This window comes from Helianthus annuus, chromosome 10 (assembly GCF_002127325.2).
Source record: "Helianthus annuus cultivar XRQ/B chromosome 10, HanXRQr2.0-SUNRISE, whole genome shotgun sequence".
Lineage (NCBI taxonomy): Eukaryota > Viridiplantae > Streptophyta > Magnoliopsida > Asterales > Asteraceae > Helianthus > Helianthus annuus.
Genome location: NC_035442.2, coordinates 12,613,423 through 12,630,051, shown reverse-complemented (window position 1 = coordinate 12,630,051; position 16,629 = coordinate 12,613,423). Strand labels below are relative to the sequence as shown.

Below are 16,629 nucleotides of genomic sequence, written 5' to 3'. Positions count from 1 at the left end.
AACCGCAAATCAATATAAACCGATTTCGTGGTTAGCGGTTAGCTTTAGATTTTTAGGCAAACAACATGTTTCTTCAATTTTAATTATAAGTTTAACCGATCCAAAAACCTTTTAACATATTATGAAGTGCTTTTAGAAACAAAAATCCTATCACAAAATCTATATTTAGGATGTCAATATGGTCTAAGCCCATTTAAAAAATGGATCCCAAATATGGCATACGCTACAAGTAAGTGTCACTTTACAACCCTACAAACACACCTTCTTTGTCTCCTCTTCCTCTTCCTTAAAACCCCTCAAAACTCACTCATTATTCACCATTTTCTAGTCTCCCCGTGTGTCTCATCTCTTGTGTTCTCTCAACCCTTTAAAACTCTCTTCACTTTCACCATGGCAACTGTTGCTGCTGGCTCTGGCTCTCCTTGTGGTGCATGCAAGTTTCTAAGGAGAAAATGTGCCGCAGATTGCGTCTTTGCACCCTATTTCTGCTCGGAACAAGGACCCGCACGGTTTGCTGCCATTCATAAAGTGTTTGGTGCAAGCAATGTCTCCAAACTATTGCTTCATGTGCCCGTGGCTGACCGCTGTGAGGCCGTTGTAACCATCGCTTATGAGGCTCAAGCTAGGATCAAAGATCCTGTTTATGGTTGTGTTGCACATATCTTTGCCTTGCAACAACAGGTATGTATGATCATATAGTTCATATGTAGAGTCAGTATTTTATTAGAACTAAAAGTATGCATGTTGACAACCATTAGATTTACTAGATCACCATCTATAAATATGGTAGAAATTTTGCAATTATCACAAAAGTTAAAGGCTTAATCAAGGGACTAAGTGTTATTAGGTTCTTAAGAGAACACCTGACTATACATGTATTACATGTTGTGTACGTAAACAAATAAACAAACGTACCCAATAAAATCCCGCTCATAGAGTGGCGTCTCGTAGGCTTGGATCAGGACAAACCTTAACTCTATCTCAGGAGATGGAGAGGCGTATTACACATTATGTGTATATAATCTATTAGTTAACTTCATTTCTGGTTCTTCACTAATTTAATAATATGACAATTGCATGGTAGGTTGCATGCTTACAAACACAGCTGATGCAAATGAAAGCTCAAATGGTACAAGGACTCTACAATTCAAGAAACATAGAGACTCAATGGCCAGGATCAGAAGTGTACCAAAATTATCCACCTTTTACTGATTTTATAAACGGAAACATATCGCCTCAAAGCTCACTCGAGTCCATAAATGAAGGAATAGGGGTTCAAGAGAAACAAAATAGAGATGATCATGATCATGATCATTATCATGACATATCTTATCAACAGTTTTGCAAAAAGAGACCCTTCCCAAGTGATTTGGGTGAGCTTCAAGAACTTGCTGTTAGAATGATGAGGAACTAACTGATCATTCACTTTCTATACTTAGTAACCCTCCAGAGCCAGTTTGCATCTTATGATCATCATGTTTATTCATCTTGTCGATCATCATATATTACGCTAATGCATGCTTTTAAACCATATATGTATAATGTATATAGGGTTGAGTTAGATCTTAAATCAGGCTTCAAGAAGTTCCATATATGCTATAAAGCCTAAGTTATGAAACTTTTTTTTTTCCTATATCTATGCATATCTATTGGGGCTAGATAGAGTTGAAAAATTGATAATAAGGACAATAATATCGGGACGCATATATGATATCTTTGACATTTTAGAAGAGAAACCCTCGTTTTTAGGGTCATTTTGAAATTTATCATCTACCAAGCTAGATCGTACGTCAGGAAGAATAATATATGTACATAGTTTTTTGTATTTATCTAAGATAAACGTATGGATAATTGGAGTTTGAACCCATATTGGTGTCTTCCCCAGGATTTTTATTACTCCTTCCCTATGCATATATACTATAACAATAACTTTTAGTCTGAAACGTTTCGACAATATTATATAAAATAAACATTCTAACTGGTTTCTATATCTTCTTGATCGATAACAAATTATACAAATGAAGATTATGGTCAGTACTGGACTTGTTCGGATTTTTGTTACAGAATCTAACTAAGAGACTTTCAAAAAAATAAAATAAAATAAAATAATAATAATAATATATACGACCTAAGCTAATTAAGTAAGTAACTAATATCATTTTAAACCAATAATATATACGACCTTTGTACTCCTACAGACAGACAAAATGTCCCCTCCAACAAATATATTACGAGTTTAGTAGCTTTCATAAGTTTCATTAATCTAATTAATTTTATTTGTTTGGAAACCTTAGCTTAATCAATTCATATCTAAATCATCTGAAAAGAACAAGATCAATAACTATTAAATAAATTAAAAGGTATTCATTTTTTATAAGGAGCTAACTTTATTTAGAAAAATAAAAAAAAACACCATTTAACTAGTACAACACGAGTGGCTGATTATTCAATGTTGATTATTAAACAAAAATATAGTTTAATCTAACTTTTCCTGAATATATAATTAACATCTTTTTATCAAATGTTTTTATAAAGTGTTAGTTTGTAGCTCGACATTATAGTTGTGCTCTGATCTAATGTCTAAATAATTTGAACTTTAGAAATAACTATGGGTTTTAATTATTTAAAGTTTTTTTTACTCACTCCGTCCTAAAATTATGATTACTTCTTATTGTAGTTTCCTTTAAAATAATTATTCATTATTTACATAAAACCACCATGAAATCGCATGAGTCTTATATACATTATTAAACAAGGTTTATGTAAAAAGGCTAAAATATACTCGGTGTTTTTACTCGGCTATATCCCTTTTAGTAGTGAGAGAGAGCATTTTTTTACTTATTGTTATTCGATTTGTATGAATTAAAATACTTAATAAATAAACTATACTATGTATTAATATGTATCATTTCATTTGATGTACTTTTCTAAAAGCTTAATGAACTGGTTATTTGTTTCTTGAACGTAATTTAAAATTTTGAAATCGAAAATCTTGACCTTGACCCAATAATTACACTTTATTCATTTAAATTATCATCAACTTGAGGGCTTAGTGCATTTGATTAGTCCAAAAAGATAATGAAAAATAACTACAAAACAAATCATATCAAAGTAGTAAAGCGACTCAAAGACCCATTAACTATTAAATCTTTATGTACTTCGAGCCCATGACCCCGAACTTATTTATATAGTCAAAAGGTTGTCAAAAATTAAAGCATGAGAACTTACTTACGGTCTAAGAACCCATCTTTAAGTTATCTAAGCACAACAAAAAGATAACATTTATGTAATAATATAATTTTTTAATAGTCTTATCACACATTGTTAGTGTAGATCTCTATATTAGTGTAGATGCCGGAGTTAAATGTAAATATCATTTTCCTTAAAATTAAAAGGGATTTGAACTTAAGTAATTTGAATATTATAACTAGAGTTAAATGTCATTTTAGTCCCTGTGATTTGGGTCATTTTGCCAGTTTAGTTTAAAGGTTTTATTTTTAACATGTGGGTGCAAAAAAGTTTCACAGTTGCCATTTTAGTCCACTGGGTTAACTTCATCCATTTTTTCTGTTAACGAGAAGGCCAATTCGGTTATTTTATATGGCTGAATTGCCTTAGTTAACAGAATTACATACAAAATGATCAAATTGGCCTTCTCGTTAACAGAAAAAATGGATGAAGTTAACCAAGTGGACTAAAATGGCAACTGTGAAACCTTTTTGGACCCACAAGTTAAAAATAAAACCTTTGGACTAAACTGACAAAATGGCCTAAACCACAGGGACTAAAATGGCATTTAACTCTATAATATGTTTTCTCAACAAATTTTTTAATCTAAATTTTTTATATTTCATTTTTAATTAAATTTTATAGCATAATCGTTAATAAAAGCAAAGTAGATATATTTTAAAAAGTGAATTTAAAATAAAAAAAATGTAATGTATTATCGTACAAACAATGTGTCTAACCTATTTAGATGGTGTATGTGTGTATATATATCATTTTATATTTTTACACAGTTTGGATATACTTCTAACATATTTGCAGGGTGCATATGTGTGTCCAGGTATGTAATGGATTTGATTACCCATTAGAGTGTGTATTCACCTTATTTTACATGTTGCAAATGCATGAACGAGATACTTGCGTACATTAATTAATGGACACAAATAACTACTGCCCATAAAATCCATGCACATATACATGTCATCTCCATACAACATCTATGCTTTTTGTAAAAAAGTCGCATACACAAGGCGTTCGACTCAATTAATTGGAACTGCATCATGTCAATTATGGATCAAATGGGGTTTGGCAGCAAGTGGCGGAGCTGGGTGTTTAGTAGCTTGAACTCAGGGAAGGCTTCGGTTCTAGTTAACGGGTCGCCTACGTCAGAATTTCACATTAAAAGAGGTGTGAGACAAGGTGATCCACTTTCACCCTTTCTCTTTAATGTTGCCATGGAAGGTCTTAACGCTTTAATGAAAGCGAGTGGACCGAATCAGATCTTTAATGGTGTTTCGCTTCCAAACAAAGGTCCAAGGATTTCCCATGCTATGTTTGCGGATGATGTTGTGTTTTTAGGATATTGATCTCTTAATAATTTTTTGGGGTTCAAGCGTATTTTTAGATGCTTTCATTTGATCTAGGGGCGACAAAGGGCTCTAGGGCCGGATCCTAAAAGTTCTTTCTGGATGAAGGAGGTTCGAAAGTTACTTCAGAATCAACAAGATGTCGTTGTGCAAACTAAAGATTTCATTTGGTTAAAGTGGTTGCCAATTAAAGTTCTTTGTTTCAATTGTAGGTCGTTTCTTAACAAGATTCTGATGGGTTCAAACCTGATTAGGAGGGTGTTCATGCTGGTTCACAATTCTTAAATTTTGCAAATAAGCTAAGCCTTATTATTCTCAAGATTATTCACTATTTCAAAATTGAAAGAGTGAGAAAGGGTTGGGTGAGGGTAGGCTAGGGTAAGTAGGTCTTATTTGTTTTTTTTAAAGTTATATATGTACTTTGATGAGAAAAGACAAGAATACTCTCACATGGGGTCTATATGATCTAATTTAACGAAGAAGATTAACTAGGTTAGGGTAAAAGGATATAACGTGTAACATTTTAAAACATTAAGTACTAGACTCATCAATTTTAAGACAAAGGACATCGTCTGAAATTAGGTATAAAGATACAGGACATAACTTACAATTCACTCTTAACAAAATATTTAAGGGTCTACATATTCACACACTCAAAGACCTATTTCCACACCCTTTAAAACACCTCCTATAGGCCTAGATGAGGCGTCTAGGGTTTTTGTCTCCTAACAATACACCTTTTAAGACGCCCCGTATAGGCCTAGACGGGGCATCTTAGGTGTTTATCTCCAACCAGATACTGAACCTCGTACTAGGTTAAATCAATCACATCAGACGGGGTGTCTAGGTCTAGACGATAGAGGAATACGATAGAGGAAGACGCCTCGTCTTTGCCTAGATGGGGCATCTTGAAGACAGATTTGAGACTGATTTGACTATCTTTCTGGCATCTGATTAAAGTAATACGATGGGTATAGAGCTGTACGAGGCATACATATTGGAATTAAATAGGGACATGCAGAGCATTCTTCAACCGTCGACAAATCATCATAATTCTCTTCTTCTTCTCTGCTTCTTCTTTGCCTTCTATTTGATATCATTCAAAGGTGCTGAAATGTCATCATACTGGGACGACACTATATCTTTGGGACATATTCTGGCGAGTCATGGGTGCATGAAGCTGTTTCGGTAACAATTATTAGCTTAATTACTTGTTGTTTTAATTATTTACTTGTTGTTTTAATTATTTACTAATGATGATCCGTTTTTAGGAGAAGACTTGCGTTCCTGATTCTAATGAGAGGAGGTTGTTTCTTAATATAAACGGGATCAGGAGAAAACGCCCTAAAGTGTGAGAACGGTGAGAACGCATCCTGATGGAACACGTGGCCGGGGATATAATCAGGGTGGGAGGGCTTTTTTTTTGTCTTTTTAATCTTCTTTTTCCCAATGCGTGTCACACTACTGCTTCATTTTTTGTGTCTAAGATTTTTTTGGAGTTTAGTTAGATTCAATAACTACCTGGCGTTTTACAGGTCTTTTTTAGATCTGTCTCGTTGAATTAATCATTTTTTGTGTCACATAGATAATATTTTTGGCATTTATAGCGTTCCCAGGTGAATTAATCCCATATATGTTATTAAGGTAAATTTTTTGGCGTTCATGGCGTTCTTAATAATTCATTAATATTTCATAAGATTACAATAAGACGAAATCAAAACAAACTAATAGCCTTCTGTGTATGGGATTACATCAGAGATGTACCCGTCGCTTTGTTCATCACTTTCTTCAAAGTCATCATCATCATATTTTGCATTGGCGTATAACGCCATCATCTCGTCTCTTCTTTGCTGCAGCCTATACTTAAATATCATGACAACCCTGGATCTTGCATCGTTCGAATGCGCTAAATCACAGAGTTGTTCAAGAAGATGTAGTCTCTCTGTCTTCAGCATTTCGTCCATCGTCAATGAATATTCCACCCCGTGTTGATAAGTCACTTTAACCGTTCTTGCTTGTTCATTCAGCCCCAACTGCTAACTGTTGGTAGACCGGTGTCGTCAATATCATCATCATCATCATCATCTGCTGGAAATTTTCTATTCAATCTTCTTATTACCTTTAGAGTCCTTTCACAATCGTTGGCCCTTGGAATCCCAAGGGCCAGAATATCCTCTGAACGGCTTCATCCATACTAAGTATGGCGTTGGTTGTCTTGACCTTCACCCTTCACCTATCAGAGAACTTTAGGATGAAACGTCTCTCCGACCTCTCAAACCTCCATGCAATAACCTTAGGCATTTTGTTAAGTTTTATAGTGTTTTGGACAATGTGTGGCGTGTTAGATAATGTGTGGAGTGTTAAGTTGTGTTTACCTGTTCTACTTTTATAATGACTTTTTTTTTTGCCGCCATGTAGGATGCAGTCCTATAACGTGATAGGTAATTATGGCATTTTGAAAAGATAAATAAATTCAAGTACCCATTGAGTGGCTTTTAATATAATAAATGTTAGTAATAAAGTTTACATCGTTTCAGTTTACCGTTTGTAGCTACTGTTTGTTCAGCTTCATCTGTTTATGGCTGTAACACGTCCCATCTTTTTAGATTTTGGCGTTTTGTATTTTTAATGAGGTTTAGATAAAGATGACACTTTATTCTATTCTCTTACACATTGTTTTATTCATTTTTTTGAGTTCTTAATAATACTTGTCCAAAGTAATTTATTATAGTTTGGGAGTTTGGTGTTTGTGGCATGATGACGTTTTACAAACATTTTTTTAGAGAAATAATGTATTGTTCTTAGCTGACAATTACATAACAAATCACAGAAAAAAAATAAAAGCAAAAAAAAAAAAATTAACTAAAAATCCGAATCCAATTTATCTTCCAAATCTTCACTGTCATCAGTCTCTTTCTTCTTTTGAAACTACAAGAAGTGTCACAAATAAATGGCGTTTTGGTTTTGATGTGGTTTTTTGTTATTTGTATGTTGAAATGGCTTTGTGGATGTTGGAGACATAGATCGACGCCGTGTGGGTGGATGCTATTTGTCCGTCATCTTCATTATCATCATGGAGTCCAAAATAGCAGTTACACTGGGATCGGCCTCTTTTCCCCATCCAAGCCTTCTTCAAGAACAAAGAAGACAAAATGACATATGACTGTCATCAATATCTTTTTCTTGAAGATTTGTCCATCTCATGCAGCAAAATCTTACTCCGCTCACCTAACAAACCATCTAGTGAAACTTCATGCAGAACAATACTGAATATCCAAGAAACGATGTTTGCCATCTTTAATTTTTTTTAACTTTTTGGCGTTTTACATTGAGTGGTATTTAGGAACCATGGTGTTTGTTTTTTGGTGTGATCAATGAAAGGTGCTGAGACGTTTCTCTTTTATAGGATGTTTTTGGCGCGTAGTTTAGGCGAGATATTATTATAATAATAAATGCAATTAATAAAGTATCCGGTTTTGCTCAGCTATATTTGTTAAGTCTGTAACACGTCCTATCTTTCAAGTTTGGCGTTTATATTTTATGGCGTTTTATATTTTATGGCGTTTTTGTAGGCCAAGATTATAAAATACACTAATTAAAACACAGAAAAAACTACGCAGGAAAATATTTTATGGCGTTTTGTATTTAGTTGGCGTTTTATATTTAATGGCGTTTTATGTAAGAAAGGATGTTTACCCTTTTTACCCTTAATGAAGCACGTTGAAGTAATAAAATTGATGTTATTTACAAAAATGCTACCGCGCCAATCTAGTCTATAGATTGTTTTGATCTAACGATCCATAAACGTTCTCATACTTTTCACCGTTTTCCCTAAATACTGACCCTATATTTTAAATTGAACTACTAGTCGATGATCTTTTCGTTAGTGAAACTCAGTTTCCTACTTTCCTAATAGTGATTTTAAACATCACATTAACAATGCGTTGACAACTAATCCATCTATCCTTTTGACCCATCAGCTGCGTTTCCTTCTGGGTTGGGTTTTCTTTGGTGGTGGCGTACGCGACATTATCTAAGTGTCGACTCCGCTTACTTAGTTTTGTTATGGTTGGTTCTAATGGTAGTGGTTTCTGGCCTTATCCTTTTCGACGGTTTCATTGTTGCCCCGATGGTTTGGTGGGGGCTAAGGGATTCCCAAGGTTAATGGCACATATCAAGAGTCATCATTTGAGCTCAGACGAGAGGAAATATTCTTTGAGATGTGCAATTGCTGACGATCTTAATCTTTTTACCTCTGTTTGTGAAGCTTTGAAGGTGTTCGGGCAATGGTTATGTGGTGAGTGTATGTGCCCTCATGCATTCAGTCGGGCATGCCACCATGAGGATAAGGTTATTCGGTTTGTGCCAGGTGAGAGAGATGAACAAGATTTTATTGTTGGCATCACTAGACCCGGTGTTGAAAACGTTGATACCTCGTCGGAAGAGTTGGGTGTAGATATTGCTTTGCTTGACCGTGTTTTCTCTCTCCCCATCAAGACTGTTAAGAGTATCCCCCTTAGTTGTCCTATGGCTTTTGCCCAAGTCTTAATTGCAGCTTTGGACAAGGTGGTTGCTATGCCTGATTCTGTTGAGGCATGGGTTCGACTTTTGATATTACCACGTTGCACCTTGCGGGTGTTCAAGCCTGCTGGTCGTCAGGACAAGAGGTCGGGCAATAGGAAGACGGGCCAATGCCTTAGCATCCAGCGGTCTTTGGCTCAGTGGGGTGATCGTGAGGGTTTTACCACTCTTGTCCAGTCGTTGTTTGATCAACCCGCGAGGGGGGTTACGGATGGAATCAAAAAGGGCACTGAGATTGATAATGAGTGTGGGGGGACCAATGTGAAACAATGTTTACGTAAGGTTGCTGATGGTCATTTCACTGCAGCGGTTAAGGTTTTATGCTCCTCGGGGGTCGCCCCTCTCAATAAGAATACTCTGGAGGCTTTAGTGGCTAAGCACCCATGTATGCCCCCTCCTTCCATGCCTGTCTCCTTGCCTTCTGAGTCTCCTCTTGTGGTGCAGCCCGATTGTGTGCTCGGGTGTATTAAATCTTTCCCCAAAGGTACGTCATGCGGGAGAGACGACTTAAGGGCCCAACATCTTTTAGATGCTTTTTGTGGGGAGGGGTCTGTGATTGCTGATAGCCTGCTTAGGGCTACTTCAGCTATGGTTAATTTGTGCTTGGGGGGGAGGTGCCCGAGGAGTCTGGCGAAGTTTATTGCTTCTGCTCCTCTTACACCTCTTCTTAAACCGGATAATGGGATTAGGCCTATCGCTGTTGGGTCGATTTGGAGGAGGGTGATCTCCAAGGTGGCCATGAAAGGTGTTGGGAAGGAGATGGCTAAATACCTTGGCGATTTCCAGTTTGGGGTAGGGATTCCGTGTGGGGCAGAGGCCGTTCTTCATAGTGCGAACAGGTTCCTTAATGAGTACCACCAAGATGGGTCTCTTGCTATGCTTACTGTTGATTTTTTGAACGCTTTTAATTTGGTTGATAAGACAGCCCTACTGTACGAGGTAAGGAAAAGGTGTCCTTCTATTTCTACGTGGGTTGATTTTTTATATGGTCAACCAGCTAGATTATACGTGGGGGATGAGTTTATTTGGTCTACTACTGGCGTTCAGCAGGGGGACCCCTTCTTTTTGCCCTTGTTCTACACCCCCTTGTTCACCGAATAAGGGATCGCTGCAAACTTCTATTTCACGCCTGGTACCTAGATAACGGAACGCTTATTGGAGATGCCACCCAAGTGGCTAATGCTTTAGATATCATCAGAGCGGAGGGTCCTTCCTTAGGACTTCAACTTAATATAAAGAAAACTTAAGTTTTTTGGCTAACCTGCAATGGTGTAAAAGTTCAGGAGGGCTTATTTCCTCGAGGGATTGGGAGGCCGGTGCTGGGTGTGAAATTCCTGGGGGGTGCTGTTAGTCGTGATGCAGAGTTTATTAGTAGTATGGCTCTTAAAAGAGCGAACTGTGCAGTCGAGCTGATGAGGTGCCTTAAACGCCTACGGGACCCTCAAAGCGAGCTCCTCTTGCTTCGTTCTTGTATGAGTGTTGCTAAATTACTGTTTGGTCTTCGAACGTGTCAACCTTCTTTGGTCGGGGGAGTTGTCTCTGTTTTTTATGAAGGCCTCCGGGGAGCATTAGAGGATATTGTTGTTTGTGGGGGTGCCTTTTTTGGAGATCTCCAGTGGAGGTTGGCTTCTCTCCCGACCCGGTTCGGAGGCTTGGGGATTTGTACGGCCGAGGATGCCTCTTCATATGCTTTCGTGGCTTCAAGGGCCCAATCTTGGGGTTTACAAGACCACATACTCCGAGAATGTGGTGGGGATGTTTTAGACTCCAATTACAGGAGTGCGTTGGACCTTTTGCATAGTTCTCTTCCCGACCTTGATATTGGCAGTTTCTACATTAAAGACACCGCCCCTCCTAAATCCCAGAAAATTCTGGCGAATGCCTTATATGGCGAAATTGTCAAGAGGTTTGAAGAGAAGTTTGTTTTATCCCCTTGGCAAAGAGCAGTGTTTGAATGTCTACGTGCCCCGCATGCTCAGGATTTTCTGTCTGTCGCACCTATTGAAGGTTTGGGGCAACACATGTCGGCTGTGGAATACCGTGCTATCCTTAGATACCGACTGATGATTCCTTTGTTCCCAGTTGACGAGTCATGTCCGGTATGCCGCAAAGCGTGTTTGGATTCTTTCGGCGAGCACGCGATCCACTGTAAAGAGCTACCAGGGTTTAAATATCGGCATGATTGGGTGAGAGATGTGTTATGTGATGTTCTTAAGCGGGCCGGGATCTCTGCCAAAAAGGAGGCTCCAGTTAATTTCTTGACTGACCCCTTAGAGGGGAGGTCCACTTTACGCCCGGCGGACATCCTTGTGTTTGGATGGGAAAGGGGGAAACACGCTTGTGTAGACCTAATTGGAGTCTCCCCCCCTTGTTGGGCTCAAGGACAAGGGCTTTGTCGTAGGGTAAGCGGTGCTCAAGGCGGAGGCGAGCAAAGTAGCAAAACATGAGAAAGCCTGCCTGGAGAATCAACATGTGTTTGTCCCGTTTGCGTTTGATACCTTTGGTGGTCTCGCTCCTGACGCTGTGCGACTTTTGAATCGGGTTCAAAAAGTCGTTAATAGTAATTCTTCGTCGCTAAAGGTTTCAAATTTTGTATTTAGTAGAATTGGTTTTTCTATTCAAAAGGGGGTGGCGGCGCAACTTGTTGCCCGACTACCTGCCATTGCTTTGTAATTGCTCTTTTTCGTGTGGAATGATATTTTTCTTAAAAAAAAAAAATTAATGATTTTTTAACTGATTAATTAATTAATTAGACTTTAAATACGACTGATACAACTAGTTAATAGTTAATACCTCTAATACAACTAGTTATTATAATAATCCTTAAGAACATTCACATTGGAACCTTTATACTTATCATTTCTTTATAGTATAGAGAAAAAAATAGAGAAGACAACTAAAACACTACTACAATGGGTTCTTTATGATAGAGAATACTTTATAGAAAACTAAAGCACACCTCTATATTTAAAGATTTATATAGCACACCTCTATATTTTTTAGAGTGTATAAGAAATAGAAAAAATATAAAAGAAGTGTTTGCATGTATGATAGAGATAGAAAGTTGGATGTGAGAAGTTTTTGAGAAATATACAAAATTTAAAGAAGAAAAATGTGTTTTTTTTATTAAATATATAGATATAGATGAAGATGAAGGTTAAAATGTGAGTGCTGTAACTTCACATATAAAATTGCAATGTAGACGAGTATTTACATCCACCACTAACATAGCCAAACACCATACCAAAATTTAGTTAAAGCACAAAACAAAAGGTTTGTTTTGATTTATTTTTGAGAAATTAGTTAATGTATTTTGTCAATTAAGTAGATAGAAGATATGTAAGCCGTTAAAGAAAAGGTAGATATAATTAATAACCAAGGCAGCATAAATCATATTTGACGAGGTGAAACTTTTGTTTCAACTCAAAAACATGCTCTTTTTGATCATTAGTTACGCCTGTAAAACTAGATGATCTTTGTCAAGCTAAGGATTTGACCTAATTCTTGTCAACACTCAGCTGCTTGTATATCTATGAAATCGAATGACTAGTATGAGATCGGTGTAATTCATGACTTAGTACCCTCTAGCTTCAGTTTTACAAAAATTTAAAAAGTTACTTTGTCGTTAAAAAAAATGAAAATTTTGTCACTCTAGATCAGGGGCGACGTATAGAAGTGGCGGGAGGGGGGCGCCCGACCCCCCGAACTTTTCGCTCAGTAGTGTTATATATGTAGTTTCCGTATAGAAATTTTTTGGTATATACGTTTTCGACCCCCGGGTTCTATAGAAATTTTTGGGTATGTACGTTTTCGACCCCCCGTCATTCGGGTCAAGCTTCGCCACTGCTCTCTAGATTGGTTAACCAATTGTCTTAAAGGGCTTTAATTAGATATAACTAGGTTAAGAAAGTGGCTTATGATTGACCTGAACAGGACTGTTAATGGCAAAAAAACTGAAGCACACTAGTAGTTGATGCCGAGGAGAGGTATCTTACCACCACACCAATCCTAATGTAATACGAAACCAATTAAAGCTTAAACCGATAAACATAAATTCAAAATAAACTATAACTTAGGAATTTAAATAATATCATTTTTCTTGGATCATTATCTCCTCGCTCGTCTCTTCTATCAAAATTATTCCAACAACGACTGAGTATTATGTGCAAAGAGGCAAATTATCGGAACTTTTAGACATATATATGCAAAACTTAAAGATGGGCATACACGTACCATCTTCAACTACGCAAATTATTGGAACTTTAGACATATATATATTCAAAACTCAAGGACTGGCATACACGTACCATCTTTAACTAACTAACAATTTGCAAAACCCTTGAGACACTTTAATACAAACAATTAGCCATTTTTCCACATCATATTAAGTTCATATAGCTGGAAGATGAACCCATGTTTATGCCATGGTTTTTTTTTTCTGCATCCAGATCATACTATCCGATTTACTAATGGTAGCACAAAATAGTTTTACAAACTAAACTAGACCAACATGGGAAATGTTCAACCAAGACTTGTACCAGCATACACACCCACCCGGAAAAAACAAGTCAACGATCAAAGTTCCATAATCCACATATATATTTCCGCATTTCTGCAAGAGGTTGTCTCCATGACTTTAACTCGTGACCACCATGTCCATGTGACCTGGAGTATGGGTTCGAGTCATGAAACAACCTTTTGCAGAAATGCTGGGCAAGGATGCGTACACCAAGCCCAAGTTGACCCGACACCCACTGACCCGCGCTTACAAGATTCAAGAGCCTCGTATACTGGGTTTGCCCATCCAAAGTTGAATAAATCAAGACATGTGCTTAGTTAAGGATCTTAAACACCCAAAAAAAAAAAAAAAAACACAGAAGGTTTTCTAAAGAAAAGGCTACATCAAGAGCACACATATTACACTGATTCAGGGGTTTGCTTCTTCTATTCTATTAATCAATTATAAAACTTTTTACCTTCAAGTAGAATTGAGTGAAGTCCAATGAAAATACTTGCCTATCATATAGATCGATATGATTGCGAGATCCCACACCATGATCAACGACTGCAGACCCAAGAAGAAAGAAATATAAAACAAATTCAAGCAAGATAGCACCAGTGATTAACTTAGCATGTGCTAGATATATATATATATACAAACATATACACACAGACTAAAATACTGTTAACTAAAAGGCAGGGCAGTTAGAAGACACATCCCAGCACATATATACCATATCATACCTAGGCTAGCAACAACCTCCAGCTTTCAAGGACAACTTCTTATGAACTGAAAGTGATTCTGTAAAGAACAAATCAGGTGTTGATCATATAAAAAGGAGAATTATTTATAAGCTATAAGCTATATAAATAGCTAGGTCATTAAACATAGCTCACAATTAAACAGCAGATTTTCTTCTGATCAAGACTTTATAAACTAATATTAAACGGATCATATCCAAAGTTACACAAAATTTAGGGTTTCCAAACTTATAAACATATTCTAGGGTTTACTAGGTGGCCTATTTTAATCTTATTATATAATACTTTAGTTGATCCAAAGCTGATCTTGAGATCTCTAATCGGGATCTAACTAACGGTGAACATAGCCGAAGGCCACCGAATGAAGGTCTTCGGTATTCTCTTGGAAAGCCCATTCTTTGTTGTGACTTATTTGCATGTCCAATGAATCAATGGAGTAACTTGAACCTTCTTGGAAGCTGGAAAATGATCCTTCTTCTTCTTTGAGATATGTATTCTCGTAGTTTTCGCCCATGGAGTTGAAATTCATGGTGTTGTTCATGTTGTTGAGGCTAGTTTTCTGATCAAATTGGGGCCTATTTATGCATGAATTTTCAAATTGTTGAAACCAAGTGTGGATATCTTGCGGAGGTGTGTAAGAAGGATAGTTTGATCCGGAACCATTGAGCACACTTCGAGTTGCAGCTTGTGCTTTCAAAGAAGCTAGTTGGGATTGTAAGCTAACCACCTGTTATAAGAAAATTTCAATTAGAATAGAAATAATATAGCTAGCTATATAATCAAGATTAGGGTTTTATATTTGGAAGATGTGTGTACCTGTTGTTGAAGTGCAAAAATATGTGAAACACAGCCATAAATGGGATCTTGAAGCCTTGCTTGAGCTTCATACGCGATGGTAATGGCTGCTTCGCATCGACCGCTAACAGGCAGGTGAGCAAGAAGTTTAGAGACATTGCTAGCACCAAAAACCCTATGAATGGCTGCAAAATGGGCAGGACCTTGTTCATGGCAAAAATAAGGGGCAAAAACACAACCCCTTACACATTTTCTTCTCAAGAACTTGCAAGCCCCACAAGGAGAACCTGATCCTGACATGATTAATATGATGTTTTAAGTTTAATTATCAAGAAAAAAAATGATTGTTGAAATGTTTAATGATGAGATAATCGTGTTTATTATGATCTTTGATGCAAAATTGTCATCATGTTTATAAACACGAGAGGGTGAGGGTTGGATCATAGTGTAATGAATATTTTAACCACAAATGGTTCCCTTAATGGCCTACAGTTATTATTTAATTTCTATTTGAAAATAAAAACAAAAATCTTTTTGCTATTTCACCCCACACCCAACCCAACCCAACCCCATAGGCCCACATCCCTTCGTAATTTGTTTCCTTGGTTTTATTTCTAATACTTTCCCCTTTAAGATTCCATCTCAAAATCCACAATTCAGGCCTCACACACCCCTCTAATATGTACGTTTGATGGTTTGCTGACTGTATTTTGTTTTCTCATATGACTAGTTTAATAATGTCTTTAAACACACAAACTTATACATATATATGTGCACATCCATACATGCGTGTATGCATACAACCACATTATGTTTATTATTGTTCTTATATGTCACTAATGAATATCTTTACAAGTTCAAAATATTTCCTATGATACATATTAACTTGTTTGATGAGTTTCTAGAAAAACCTAGCATGTTTTCTTTTGAAAATGGTTGTTGATATTGGAATACAGTCGAATTATATCTACACCACAGGATGATTCATGAGTTACAAAGCCTAAAAGTTAACCTTTAGTGTAATCAATTCACAGCACAAACTTATAATTAATGATCAATTCAATAGTTCAAACACCCTCCAAAATAACTACAATTCATGTTAGTGTATTTTCCAACAACGATATGTAATTTAATGGGTTTATGTAAATGGTTATACAATTTTCAAAAAAAAAAAAAAAATGTAAATGGTTATACCTTTTGACCTCTAAAGATGATCATCTATAAATTAAGGGGTTTATGTTAAGATTATACGTTTTGACCTTAAAGATTGTCATTTGTAAATTAATGATTTATGTTAAATGTTATATCATTGAGGAGGCTAAGGTTTCCTTGATGTTGTATCGTATACTTTTCTTATCCATTCTATATGTACTCGCGTGTTATTTGACTAAGGTACTCG

The 16,629-nt window shown here is 36.5% G+C and overlaps 2 protein-coding genes across 2 annotated transcripts; one reads left to right on the top strand and one right to left on the bottom strand.

Moving 5' to 3' along the window:
* Positions 1 to 390: 390 nt before the first annotated feature.
* Positions 391 to 1,692, top strand: LOC110880741 (LOB domain-containing protein 16). The gene is made up of 2 exons (XM_022129203.2): positions 391 to 681; positions 1,085 to 1,692. Exons 1-2 carry the CDS (start codon positions 391 to 393, stop codon positions 1,412 to 1,414), a joined length of 621 nt encoding a protein of 206 aa, XP_021984895.1. The 3' UTR covers positions 1,415 to 1,692.
* A 12,867-nt stretch (positions 1,693 to 14,559) lies between these two features.
* On the bottom strand, positions 14,560 to 15,592 carry LOC110880742 (LOB domain-containing protein 14). Its single transcript, XM_022129204.2, has 2 exons — positions 15,252 to 15,592; positions 14,560 to 15,162 (listed from the first exon to the last, which is right to left on the bottom strand). The coding sequence occupies exons 1-2, from the start codon at positions 15,528 to 15,530 to the stop codon at positions 14,767 to 14,769; spliced, it is 675 nt and encodes a 224-aa protein (XP_021984896.1). The 5' UTR covers positions 15,531 to 15,592; the 3' UTR covers positions 14,560 to 14,766.
* Positions 15,593 to 16,629: the final 1,037 nt, after the last annotated feature.